This window comes from Octopus bimaculoides, chromosome 26, assembly GCF_046866305.1.
Source record: "Octopus bimaculoides isolate indiv1 chromosome 26, ASM4686630v1, whole genome shotgun sequence".
NCBI classification, from domain to species: domain Eukaryota; kingdom Metazoa; phylum Mollusca; class Cephalopoda; order Octopoda; family Octopodidae; genus Octopus; species Octopus bimaculoides.
This window is the reverse complement of record NC_142953.1, coordinates 3,686,042-3,701,040: the sequence shown is the minus strand read 5'-3', so window position 1 is coordinate 3,701,040 and position 14,999 is coordinate 3,686,042. Positions and strand designations below refer to the sequence as shown.

The following is a 14,999-nucleotide window of genomic DNA, read 5'->3' as shown; positions in this document are numbered from 1 at the left end:
ATATATATATATATATATGATTACTTACTTTTGTCATTATTGTATAACTAATGTGTGTGGATTACTGTCTTTTTATGAATATATTTGTTAAAGATTATTATTTCTTCATCATCATCATCTTTTAACGTCTGTTTTCCTGCTAAAAAATATCTTATGTTTAACTTCATTGATATTACTTTATATTTTATTGTTTTTCAATGGAGTTATCGATAATATTATTACTATTTATGCAGTGGCATATAAGGTGCAGGCAATTTTAAAACACCTTTGATTTATCATATTAATAGCTTTTGTTTAGGCCTAATTATTACAGTCACCATTGATTTCTCTACTAATATAACACTATTAACTTTTTCTGACACATTACTCTCTCCTTTCAATCTCATCAAGGCCCTCACGTGCCACAGCCTGGGTCATGTTCTCCTGATGAATTCAAGTGTCGTAATGGTGCTTGTATTCAACTGAGATACTACTGTGATCATGAACTTGACTGTTCTGATGGATCTGATGAAGAAAACTGCCGTAAGTGTCATTATGCTATCTCTCTTCATGTTGTGTGTGCATGTCACTCATTTTCACCGTGAGCATCTTCATTGTTGTCATTACCACCACTATCATCAGTATTGTCATGATATCCACAATCATGATCATTGCAGAAATCACTGAGTGGAAATGTTATGATTTGTTTGTGGGTGTCACCCAAAGTAGAAGTAGACCAGGCATGACTTGGGAGGAAGTGATGAGATTAGATCTGAGAACACTGGACCTCACAGTTAAAATGATGTAGTACTAGTACAACTCGGGTAATACTGAATTGTAGAATATCCAACTTTTTACTGTTTAGGAAAATAGGACTTACACAATGATGTCTGAGATTAACCACTGGGTAAGCACTAGTAAGCACTGTGTGTGTGTGTGCAAGCCTAAAGAAATCTAAGCTTTACTTAGGCCTGTATTCTGGGAAGCAGCTTCCCATACACCAATACATGGTCAGTCCTGACTGATGAAAACTTCAGACAATATTGATAATGATGATAAGCTGAAAGATGGCAAGCCAAGGTTTCACCCAGCAGTGGCTTGACAACAGCTGAATAGAAACTGTTTTAACCGTTTTGTTACCATATTCCTGTTGAGCTGCTCTGTGTTTCTTTCAATTAATTTTAAATATAACAAAGAATTTAGTAAAATAACTTAGTTATCATTAAGTTAGTGTTAGGAACATAAATTTTGACTAAGGTTTGGTGGAAGATTTTAATTCAGAACTTTTGAAAACAAGACATTTGTACTTCAGAGCCAGAGTCGGTTTCAGGCAGGTTGATATCAAAAGAGTTAAGCTGTTGTAGGCATTCTGCTTTGTCTGTCTATAGAATGATATTTTTTAAAGAATGTGTCCCATACTAGTAAGTAATGAAAAGAATTATGCATTTCATTAATGTTTTCTTTTTGACAGCAACTCGTTGCAGGGAAGATGAATTTAGATGTAGGAATGGAGACTGCATCCCATACACAAAGTTCTGCAATGATGTATATGATTGTGCTGATGGAAGTGATGAGGAGTGTCGTAAGTGTTACATTGTATTTTTTCTTAATGCTTTTCTCACTATTTGATTATGTGTGCACCACACTCAGGGTTTTACAGTTACCAGTGAAGTAACAGAACATAACATCAGCAATTTGAGCGTTAGAAAAGCCCTCCTTTCTCATAAGATAAAACTGCTGATTCACAACAGACAAGAGTCACATTAGACAGATTGGGTGTTGTAACAATTCTAAAACAAAAATCCTTTTGTTAGTCTGAAGATTTAAATAAAACAAACACACACACATACATTTGTATATATGTGAGTGTATGTCATAATTTCTGCTTCTTTGACCGAGACCTTCTGAGCAAACCAGGATGATGAGACATTTACATTCTTTGTGAGCATTACTTCCTCAGTCTCTGCTCTTTTGAAGTTTAATGGGAAAAACACATCCTTACTTGAAAGCAGGTAAAGATTAGTGACAGGTGGAATATCTGGCCAAAGAATACCACCTTCAATAAGTATCTGTCAACCCATACCAGCATTGGAAAAGACAGATGATTGAAGGACAGCACAGCAGTCTCATAATCCAAGGCAATATGTAGTCTTTTACTGTTTTACTTGTTTTAATTGACTATGATTATGCAGAGGAAGTGCCTTGGAAAGTTTTTCTAATTGAACATACTGACCTCTGTACTTATCTTAAAGTCTGGCACTCATTTTGTCGATTTCTATTTTATCAAAGTATTGAAGATATGGAACATAAACACAGAGAACTGTTTTTTAAGTGGTATCAATATAAAGACAGGCATAGAGAGGCAAAAACAATCAAACACACACACTCACACATGTGCACACGTGCACACACACAACACACACACACATACACATGTGTGTGTATGTGTGTGTGTGTGTGTGTGTATGTATATATGTATGTATGTATTGATAGTTGTATATGAATATATATAAAGGCACTTCAAAGAAGATGTGGGAACAAAGTATGCTTTCAAATATGTTTTCCTTTCCAGTAAACTTAAGAATAAGAAAAAATCAAACTAAAATGTTTTTCCTTTCCCTTTCATTTTTTACCCACTCTCTGTCTGTCTGTTTGTCTCCGTTTTGTAATATATATCTGTGAACAACTGTGGTGCAAAGTTTCTGAGAAGATAGGAAATTCCTATTGATTGTTTAGGTGTAGTATATTTTATAAACAAAGATAAACATTCATTGAAACAGAATGTATGATAGTCTGTACCATTCTGTTTCATTATAAAAGCTCTGTGTGTCTGTGTAGCTGTCTGAGTGTGTATGTGTGGGGGAACACCTAAAAAAATGTAAATTGTCTTTTATATGAAATGCTTTCCCATGTTAAGAAATGTCAATTCTTTGTAGCAAATGTGTTTCTTAAATAAAGATAAACATTCCTTCATTCTTTGATATTGACTGCTATACAGCTCTCTATCTGGTTACACACACACACACATATATATTTGTTGTGTGTGTATACATACACACACATACATATACAGACATGTATGTATACATGGAATACATGAATATATATATGTGTGTGTGTGTGCATATTATGGATGTTAACCTTAACCATGCGGCCTTCGGTTCAGTCCCACTGCGTGGCACCTTGGTCAAATGTCTTCTACTGTTACTCTGGATTGATCAAAGCTTTGTGAGTGGTTTTGGTAGATGGAAAACATGTATGTGCAGACTCGACTTATTACCCAGTTGAGCAAGACCACCTGGTCCTTCGGATCCCTCAGCAGAGTTTACTCCTTTGTAAGCATTCCACTCCAGTTCTCTAATCTGAGGATGACTTCTCCATGTCCTTCCACCATCTTGGAAGCCCCCCACTGATGAAGGCAAACAAATCAAAACTTCGAAGTTACTGTCAACCTTTACTTTATAAAAGTTAATAAATATTTACTCTACTAAAAAGTATTGAGCCATTTGCCAGTTTAATGTTTTCTTGTTTTTATAAATAACTTGACATAAAAACTAATATTAGTGTGTGTATATATGTATATATATATGTATACATATACATATATATAATACAAATAATAAATGAGTATATGCATATATACGTTCATGTATGTACATACTTACATCTACCTGTATATATAGATGCATATATATATATATATATATATATATATATATATATATATATATATATATATATATATATATATATATATATATGTACTTAATGATTTTGCAGAAGATTTTGATTATTTTCCTGTTTGTTAATTTGCAATGGTACAATATTCTCTTTTTCATTTTCAGCTAAAACTTGTGGTGCTCATGAATTTAGGTGTAATGATGGATCTTGTATCAAAATCTCCCAGCGGTGCAATAGAAAAAATGACTGTTCTGATGGATCAGATGAAACAGGTTGCGGTATGTATTTAACATTGAATCCTTTTTATTACTCTCTCTGTTTTCCCCTCTCAATCACACACACACATATAAACACACTGGCATTTATTATCAAATGGGACAGGCTGACATTCCCTGCTTGACAATGCTAGAAGTTGATTATATTGTCTGAAGTTAGCAATGTTAGTTTTTTTTGTTTTTTTTTTCTGAAGGCTGGGTGAGGGAGTCATTTTTATAGCCCAGTAGAAAGGAAGGCTTTTGTGCCTATGATCTTCCATGGCTCTGGGAGTCTGGTAAGATTGATAGGTTTGATGTTCAGTTTGAACAGTTCACAAGACAAGGATGATTCATAGTGTAAACTTAATAGTGGTGGTGGTGGTGGTGGTGGCAGTAATGGACATGGTGACAGCAGCAGCAGTGGTTGTGGTGGTAGTAGTGTAGGTGCAGAATAGCTGAATGGTTATGATGTGTTCTTCACAATCACAAGGAACAAGGTTCAATCTTATTCCTATAGCCATGGATCGACCAAAGCCTTTTGTGTAAAATAAAGTAGATGTGAACTGCATTGGAAGCTTATCAGATGGATGTACCTGTAACTCATATATATATGGAAATGTTTACAACAGTGTCCTTCTGGTTATAATGAAAGTTGGGTTACTGATTAGAAAGTTGCCTTAAATATTTAATGATAATAACAAAAACATAAAGAAAAATATTTATAATAATAAAAATATTAATATTGTTTCTTTTCTTTCTAGGGAAGTATTAATTCCCATACATTCTTCATTGCAGCATCTGAACTTGTTCTTATCTTTCGAAAATATTTAGAAAATATGTTTTGTCTATGAATTGATGAATATATAAATAACTATATTAATATATCAGTAGTGAGTTGTTTAATGCAAGAGATAAGTCTTCCAGCAAACTTGAGACCGTTGGAGCTGGTATCTTTACCTGGGATCAAACCAGCTCACATCGCTGATACAATTGAGAAATGTATAGTGGCCTTTTCTATGACTTTGTATTTGAAAATAACAAATTTACTTTATATATATATATATATATATATATATATATATATATATATTCATATTCATATATAAATATATATTTACATATACATACATACGTATATATATATATATATATATATATATATATATATATATATATATATATATATATATATATATATGCACACATGCATAAATATGTATGCATACAGGCATAATATGTGCATAAAATGAATACCTACAAATAGGTATGTGTATATAAGTATATATTCTTAATAGAGTAAATCTTTTTAATTTTACAATATTATTGCTTCCTAGTTTTTATCTCTTTCTAACTTCTTATTCTTGACTTCAAATAAATGATTCCTCACCACCACCACCACCGTTCTCATTACACTCATCATATCTTAAACACCTTCTCAATTTCAGAACATAAATTAAGGTTTTTTTTTTTATTATTTGTTTGTTTTTATTGTCATTTTTTTTTTATTTTATTTTATTTCTCACTGTTGTCATTGCAACACTTTATAGCAACCACTCCATGTCGTCGTGATCAGTTTAGATGTGAAGAGGGTCACTGTATTGATGGCCGTTTTCGATGTGATGGAATCAACCATTGTCCTCTCAATACTGATGAACTTGATTGTCGTAAGTGATATATAAAAAAAAAAAGCACAAAAATCAATCGAATTACTGATGGGTAATTTGATAACAATCAGAGGTTTCTTCCTCAAGATGAAATTTTGAAACTGTTTTTTTTTCTGCTGATGCCGATGCTAATGATGCTATCACTGCTCCTAATTATGGTTTGTTGTGGTTGTTGTTCTTGATGTTGATGTTATTATTCCTCTTGTTCTTGCTGCTCATGTAATTTTGTGACATGTTCTTGTCTATATGATCCTTCATCTTTTCATACTCGTGTGAACATGCACTCTTTCTTCCTCCCTTTTCACCTTCTACCTTCACTACAATTCTTCTACCTTCCACTGCCACTATTTTCACAATCCTTTTCCTTTGTTTTGTCTTCTGTCTTTACCCTTTGTTTTACACCTCTGTTTTGCCTGCCACCAACATTGTTTTATACTGTTATACCACTATCTTTATCTTTTTCTACTAGTTTTCTTTCATCCTCTTTATTACCTTTAGTCTAAATTACCTATATTATTCCTCCTTTCACACCTCTCCTTTACCTTCCACTCTTTATCCTCTTCCTCTATGTTTCTATTATCCACTATATATGTTCACTCTCCCCTCAATCATCTATACCTTATATTTATCTGTTTTTGTCTTTCACACTGTCAGTGTCTCTATTACACCTCTCACTTTCTGTTGAACTCTTCAACATTTTTGTTTGCCTTCCAATGTTTTATCCTTAATTTTCCTGTATTTTGCCCTCCATTCTGTTACCCCTGTTTCATCCTTCAAACTCTCAGTGTTAATTTACATCTTGTCCTGTTTTACTTTCTATCACTTTAGTTTACTCTTCATCTGTTTCACCATCAATTAACTCTGTTTTACTCTATACACACTCTGTGTCCAACTATCAAATCTATCTTTCTCTCTTTTAACTTTCATCTCTTCAGTTTTGTTCACTCTCAGTTACTTCTGTCTTACTCTTCACATCATATTCCATTTTCTCTTTCCACCCCTGTTTCCTCTCTTTTACTCCTCCCAAATTACTGACTTTATGTTATCCTGCAATACCTCTGTCTAAACTTCCTAACTCTGTTGTTCTATTTTTATCCATTCCGCTGGCGTTCCATGCTCTAGAGTACAGAATTTTTTGTTACAATATTTCAATGTAACAGATACTTCTGTATGAAGATCATGTGGAATATTAATATCCCTTGGTAGTGCAGGACAGAGCAGGACTATATGTTACAATATTGGTTACAATATTGCAACAAATAGTTTTGAATGTGTACACTTACAAAAAATGTGAATATCCATCTTTTGTGAGGATTATTTCACTTTAATGAAGAAACAACAAAAATTAAATAATGACTTCATTTTTTTAAATGTTCAATGCTTGTTTTTGCTTCCATTTCAAAAGTTTCAGCACTTTGCACTTCCTTTGGACTGCACACAGTTTACTGTTACCAATTTTGACTGTTTTATGAACATTTCAGCACTTTGCACACCGTTTGGACCACAACCCCTTGTTACCAAACATTTACATTATGTTATTTAAGAAAATCACTTTGCACCTGTTTTGTTTAAATATTTTTTCACGTTGTTTAACTTTTTTTGTTTTGTTTTTGAAATTTGTATTGAATTTCTGACTTCTGAATATCTGAACTTTTCTTAATGGAGATCTATATTTTATTTATTTCTCCTTTTTTTTTTTTTATCTGTGAGAAACCATTTCTGCATGCTATTTTTCTGAAATGACTTCAATACACTTTAATGCACTCACTGCACCCTGGTTTTGCAGTTTTCATTCTCAGGAGCACTTTTCTGCCTTTCTCATAATATTCTGCTATATAACTTTCACATAATATTCTGCTACTTTTTAATAGTTGCTCCTATATTGTGGTTCCCAAATGGTGTGGTGCAAGATGTAGCTAAGCATCCTGTAATAATAATAATAATAACATTATATTTAAAACATGAGTAAAATACAAATTGAAATACTAAATAGAAAGTTTTCATAACATTGCTTCATTTATTGAATAAAGAATCAAATAGTTAATTTATAGCCTAAAATATATAATATGTATTTTTAATACACTTTTTTGACTTCATGTATAAACTGCACCAAATTATTTTCATTTCATCTAAAGTGCACCACAAGCAAATATGTTTGGAAACCACTGTTGTTATATGTCTAATACTCTTTGATTTTTGGTTATGCTCACACACGTGATATTCATTTCTCTCTCTTACTAGTTCAATCCAATTTGTTATCTCACTTGTTCAGTTTTTTTAAAACCTTGTCAAGATTTCATTTGTCCACGAGTAGTAGAACATTATTATCCTTGCTCCTTCTCAACTATGTAGATATTTGATGAAAGGTGCTCAGTAGATTCAGATAATTTAAGAATTAATCATAATAAAAGCAAGGATATTTGATAAGTTGATGAGAAAGGAAGTCAAGTTGAATAAAAAATGAAATTCTGAGTAAATAAGAGTAAGTGAACCATGAGTTAATTGTTCGTATTTTGTGTGCCAGTTTCAAGGAAAATTAAAAGCTATAGCACTGCATAGTTTCCTTTTAGTTATTTATTCAAAATTATTTTATATATATATATATATATTAACATTTCAACCAATATATAAACATTTATTTTTATTATAAATCATAGCTTAACAATAAAATAATCATTTGATTAATGAATTGTAAAATATGCAAAATATTTGATTCTAAATAATTGTATATAACTGAGGGAGAAACTCCTATTAATACAAATCAAATTCATTGAATATGAATGATAAAATGTTCATTTATAAGAAATGCTGTAAAGGTCTTCATAAAATAAGCTTTGAAATTCTAGTTTTTTTTTTTGTTTTTTTTGATATAGTGATAATTTTTCTAAAGTCATATTCTGTTTATTTACTAAATTTTAATAGACTTGTTCTCCAAATAGCTAAATTCTTATCTTAAAGTTCTAATTAACTTATCAAAGAAGGTAAGATGTTCAGGAGAAACATAAATTCCTTTGTGTTTGTTTTGCCTTGTGTTTAAAACACATGAGCACCAAAACTGCTTGGCTCAAAGTACAGTGTTCTACTGCCATGTATAGGTTGGACATCAACAGATGTTTGCCATTGGATCAAGAGGCTAAATATATATTTACATTCTGAGGTTGACAATATCCTATTGTTTAGTATTTTGAGCAAGTATCTTTTACTACAGCCTTGGATTGACTCATGTCTTGTTTGTGGAACTTGGTAAATAGAAACTGTGTTAAAGCCTAATGGCTGAATTATACCAGTGAGTCAAAGGTTCAAATTTGAAACTGAGTCTTGCTGACTCTGTCTGAGAATTATTTTTTAAGGGTACATGTGTCTGTAATTTATGCACTTGTTCAATGAGGTTGATAGTTTGGTTGATTAAACAAACTCAAAAATTCAGACTCAGATGCATTCCAATGACTAAAATGATTAAAAGAGTAAATGCATGTGTAATTAGACTCTGTAGATAATGAGCTATATGAACTAATGGTTCTTTTTCCTAGTTGCTTATAGAATAATCTAATATGAATTATTTCATTAATGCATAGAAATTCTAATATTCACTTACCAGAGTTTAATTAATTGTGAGAAAAAATTGTATATGCTCATAAACTATTTTAACTGTTATATTTAATTATTTTTACTTAATAAATTCACCTGAATAAAAGCACTAATTCTACTGTAGTGTGACTTTAACAGTATCTCAATTATATAGAAATCTAGTTTATATATATAACATCAAATGTATCTGCTTCTAATTTATATTTCTAACTAATATATAGCTTTTACAATCAGAATAACGAATGTGTCTTAAAGTAGTTTTTTTTTTTTTAAATCTAATGTTCATTAAATCAATATCATAGCTGCAATATTAACTTAGAATATTGCATTTAATCCAGGTTAATATTTTTCAATAACTAACTGCTTTGACTTCTAAAGCATTATTATCTACATATGAATATATCTAATTATGTTAATATTCCATCTGATGCAAATATTATACTTTTTCTTAATATTATATATCTGCATTGTTACATATCAAAGAACTTTTATATTCTAAAAAAATATCCTAAATTGTATTTCATTTTAGCAAACCGCACTTGTGCTGCAAATGAATTCTCCTGCAAAGTTGGCCCATGTATTGCAATAAGTTTGGTCTGTGATAACAAAAGGGATTGTGAAGATAGATCTGATGAAACTCCAGATGCCTGTGGTAAGTATCCTGCCTACTGTTGCAATAAATTTTTAAAGCCAGCTGTTTTCATGTTACCTTTACCTAATCCCACTCCCCTCATTCATTTCTCTATCCTCTTCTCATCATTCATACTATGTCCGTTGACCTCACCTCACTCAGAGTGCCTGCTGAAAGCTGTACAGGCCATGTACAAAGACACTGTCTTTGTACAATCACAGGTCAGCGAAGAATTTGATGTGTCAAAATTTGAAATTTCAATTGTTGTTGTTGTTGTTCTCATCATCATCATCACCATTATCTCTCTTCAGCCTCAGTATGCAAACCAGGTGGTTTCAGATGTCGTGATGGAAGCTGTATTGACGAGTCCTTCCACTGTGATCGTGTACCTCAATGCCGAGATGGCTCTGATGAGATTAACTGTGGTACGTAAATCATTTAGTGTGTTGTGTGTGTGTGAAGTCAAATTTTTGTTCTTTTGGGAGAGGAAAAAATCCCCTTGATCTTTGATTTTGAATATTCTGGTGTCCTCATTTTTTAAGTAAAATGTTTTTTAATGGTTCAGGTACTCAATGTTTATCTGGAGAGTTCCATTGTAAAACTGGAGAATGTATTCAAGGTGCTAAAAAGTGTGATGGTCGTGCAGATTGCTGGGATAGTTCTGATGAAGAAAATTGCCGTGAGTATTTTTCTTTTAATTATTTCTTCATTTTGGCTATCACCATTAAATAGTAACGTTAACATTTGTTATATGGTTTTACATTATTCTTTCTAGTACTACCTTACCCATTTCTCTCCTCACTTCCTCATTTCACTCTAATCACTTTGTATTCCTGTCTCACTTCTTTCTTCTTCACACCCTCATTCTTCTTCACACCCTCATTCTTCTTCACACCCTCATTCTTCTTCTTCTTATTCTTTTGATCACATTGTCCTGAACAAACAGAGATAACATTGAGTAGTGAGGACTCTTGTTTTGCTGAGTACAAGGTAACCTCACTAGCACTGGTACCACAATAAAATGATCCCAGTTCACCCATTAAAATAGTTTGTGGAAGAATATAGACAATGTAGGTAGGGCCAAGATAATCCCTTATGTCTTGTCTTATCAAGAACATGACAACTCCTAGTGGCAGTACCATGATAAAATTCACCCAATGCATGCTGTAAAATAGTTACTGTTAGGAATGGAAAAATCTAGCTGTAGAATCCATGCCAAAAATAGAATGTACAAGTGAAACATGATCACTTGATTTATCTAGGAATGTAGCAACTCTGAATATGATCTGACTTGTAGCAGGAAGACTCATCCAACTTATGCCATCATGGAAATTCAGTGATGATGATGATGATGATGATGATGATGATACTGATGATATATACTCTTTATAATTGTCTAAGTTGTATTGAATTTTGTCTGCATTCACTATATTTACCAATGATAAAATTGCCACTGCTATGTCAAAAAAAAAAACCTTGAAGGAATCTAATTATACATGAATCTAATGTATGTTATCTAATAACTGTGAATTCAACATACATATGCTTATGCATAGACCTTTGTGTTAGGATATTTGGTTTATATATTTCTTACCATTATATGCTAGGTACAAGTAATTAATAGCTGTTACTTCTGATATCTTCTTCATATTCCTGCTGATAAAAAAATGTCTGCTCTTACCCTACAAAGCCTTATGGTAGTTATTGTGGTAGACGAAATATAGTACAAATGATTTTTAACCATTTCAACACCTTAATTATGGTAATGGTACTTCTTTCTAAAATAGGTGCAAAGTCAAAATTTCAGGGAGAGGTGTCAGTTGATTGAATCAGTAGCGAACAGATGTAAAGCAAAGTTGATGATAGTGGAATTTGAATTCGGAATGTAAAGTGTTGTAACTGGTTACTGCAATGCACATTGTCTGACGCTCTAATGGTTCTGCCAAATAACAACAGCAATAATATATGATGATGATGATGATTAACAACAGTGCAGCAAAGCCTCTGATTCAAGTGCAACTATAGAGTTGATTATATTGACTCAAGAACTCAACTGTTTATTTTATTGAGTTTTGGGGGGTTGAAACAAATAAAATCAAACATGGCAGGATTTGAATGCAAAACATCAAAAGGGATGCAATAAAATACTGCAAGACATTTTTTTTTGACACTTTGCCATTTCTGGCATCGTACTGTAACCATATATAGAGACTATCCTCTATCCTCATTGCAAGAGGTGCTCTCATTGTGTCTTTTTCGGAGTTAGTGGGTTGTGAGAGGTCAAGTACCTAGCTTTATAAGACAATTAAACAATAATTTCAATTATTTGCAATATTTATCCTGGACAGCATCCAAAATAAACCACTTGACTGTTTGATGTCAAGTCAACCCTTGCATATTCTCAGCTTCTGTCCCACAAATGTACTGTCTCCCTATCTCTGCTCCTTAGTGCTAGCTGGTCTCATGACATCTCCTCCTCTCAGACACTCCCAACTCTTTCATCTCGCTTCCTCTCACATATTTTTCCTGTAGCTGTTGACTTAAAACTGCTTTGGAAAGCTTCCATCCAGTTCATTGCGCAATTTAACACTGCCAACTGAATCTTGAGTATCTTTTGTGGTGTCTGCTCTGTTCTAAGTATTCAGAGCCCATCTGTGATCAGACGATAATTTCTTTCTTGCTACCAGTCTCCAAGGCCCTGAAAAGGCTTATAGGTGCTCCTTTTTTTCTTATTTGATTAAGCAATACAATTTTTTTAAATGTTTGTGTCTTTGTTTATATCAGTTTGAATGATTGTATATGACCTCATGTCTGCCTGTGTCTGTTTTGTCTTCATTTGTATAATTATTCAATTGTATTCTTTGGTTCCAGTATTCTGCAAGAAACGAGATGAATTCCTATGCCGTGAGGGAACTGTGTGTCTTCATATTTCTCAAGTCTGTGATGAAGTCATTGACTGTCCGGACAGTAGTGATGAGACAAATTGTCGTTGTATGTTTCTGCTCATAGCATCCATTTACAATAGTGTTTCATCAGAAAAACTAAATATGACAGTGGAAAAAAGAAAGAACTTGGGGAACATTGTTAATGTTGTTATTGTTGCATTAAACATAATGATGGGCATGTGGATTACAGTTCTGTCTAAATTGATAAAAATACATTTTCCACTGCTAAAGGAATGCATTATATTGAATTAAGTACCATACTTCAAGACATAGTGTTTGCAGTAAATACAAAAACTACTGCAGCAATAACTTCAGGCCTTGGTTGGCATGAAATTCACCTTAAGATGTTTGCTTCACAAGTTCTTTGTTCTGGATTGTTTAATCTAATTATATGGCATCTTAGGCAAATGGATTCTACCCTTGCCTCAAGTTGACCAAAAATTTGTGGTTGAAATTTTTATAGACAGAAAGTGTGGGAGTACACTATTGGGACTGTTACTACTCGTAATTTGTTACCCATTTTAATACCATCACCTGGCCTGTGTGGGTCTTTGGCAGTATCTACTCAATTGCAAACATTCAGTTCAGTTTGAGAATAACTTCCTCCCTTCCACAAACCAGTCATAAAGGCTCAGAAAAGAGTTGTAGGTGCTGCCTTTACTCTTCTAATAAAAAACCATTAATCCCTTCCTCTATTACTTCATTCCTAAGTTCTTGGAGGCAAACAGATTTGTTATGTATTACCCCTTGAGAGAGTACTATTCATTATTGTTTGTTCTCAGTATTACTGACCTTGACTGCATTTTACTGCATAAACAACCACTTATAAGAACAAAATAGGATGAGTGCACAGCTAAGCTTAAAACTGAGAAGACCTTTTGCATAAAGTGGTCCTATCAACTACAGAGAAGTCACACCTGTTTTATTGTAATGTGTTGGTTAAGTCTAATGTTAACTAATGTTTTTAGACCCAAATTAGCTCTGGTTAGACATAGCCATGATCAAACAAATTCCAACTGTGGCCACACCTCTTGAATTTCAGTATAAAATAACTCCTATTCAACTGCTATTTGGCCCACTCAGCACATCTATAAATACACACTGATTTGCATAAGCAGTGTTAGTCTGGTAGCTACGTCAATTAATTAAATACCAATAATTTATATATGTGTGCAGACGTATGCTTGTGTATATATGTATACACACAGACACACACATGCACACACCATTCTTTTAGTTTAATTGACAATCTATATTTTACCCCCAGTTTGAAGGGCATCACTGAATGTAATTACATCTTGCAGAAAGGTGAACTGATCACAATTTCCCCATTTTCAGATTTTCTCTACACTTTAGAGGTTTCAAATCCAATTTGTCTCAGCCATTATAAAATCTAGTTTTTTTCCACTGTTCATATTTCTTTTTCATCCTGTACCATTACATGATACCCAGCATGACACTCAACCAGCCAACCATCTGTCAATCTATCTATGCATTTGTCTGTCTATCTCATGGTCAACCAGTCAGCTTTGTTTGCCACAATGTCTGTCTGAGAGATGTACATTCAGTTTTAGTCTGCATCATACTCAACCCTTCATTCATGACTTCTTTCTCATTTCTTGCTGACTGCCTGACAGAACCATACATTACTGGCTCATTTTATTGACCATTCTTTGCATGATTCGATAATATATATATATGGATGTATTTATGTATATATAGCGAGTGAGATTGATTAAAACTGCTACATGATGAATATTTGGTTTATGTAGTTAAAAAGAGATGGAATGAAAATGGGGAGTTCATTTATTTTCATGTCTTTTGGGTTGCATTGATTCATATATTATTATATATTTTGAAAATGTTTTTAGCCTTATACATTGGAAGAAATGTTCCAATTGCTTGTGTCTAAGTATGTTTAATATTTTAAAGTTTATTTTTCATAATATACATAGTTATCAATTTCAATAATTTAAATAAATAACTTAGTTATTTGAGTTGCATTCCTGGACAAGGTACATAACTCTGCTTGCTTCAGTTATTTGCCTGACTTAATTAGTGGCTGAAAGGGTATAAGAAATGGCATAACTTCACCTTGTAAAGCCATCCCTTGTCCTGTTTGCATGAAAAATAGAAAAAAATAAACGGATGTAAACCAACCCCTCAAAAGTAAATAAGAAAATGTTGTATGCTTTATCAAAGAGAGTCTAAAGCATTTGAATGTACTCCTTTGACTTGTTACTTATTCTCTTTAAGT

At 32.7% G+C, this 14,999-nt stretch overlaps 1 protein-coding gene across 33 annotated transcripts in view; it reads left to right on the top strand.

Annotated features, from left to right (window-relative positions):
- The window catches only part of LOC106879161 (basement membrane-specific heparan sulfate proteoglycan core protein), a 175,917-nt gene that overhangs the window by 62,657 nt on the left and 98,261 nt on the right, over nucleotides 1–14,999 (top strand). For 13 of the 33 annotated variants that reach the window (XM_089343103.1, XM_089343096.1, XM_089343092.1 and 10 more), the window contains 8 exons: nucleotides 391–522; nucleotides 1,451–1,561; nucleotides 3,825–3,938; nucleotides 5,462–5,578; nucleotides 9,696–9,818; nucleotides 10,109–10,222; nucleotides 10,363–10,476; nucleotides 12,669–12,788. In XM_089343103.1, coding sequence (XP_089199229.1) covers nucleotides 391–522; nucleotides 1,451–1,561; nucleotides 3,825–3,938; nucleotides 5,462–5,578; nucleotides 9,696–9,818; nucleotides 10,109–10,222; nucleotides 10,363–10,476; nucleotides 12,669–12,788 — 945 coding nt within the window. The remainder of the gene's footprint in view (nucleotides 1–390; nucleotides 523–1,450; nucleotides 1,562–3,824; nucleotides 3,939–5,461; nucleotides 5,579–9,695; nucleotides 9,819–10,108; nucleotides 10,223–10,362; nucleotides 10,477–12,668; nucleotides 12,789–14,999) is intronic. The other 20 variants (XM_089343098.1, XM_089343094.1, XM_089343090.1 and 17 more) reach the window with 3 other exon arrangements.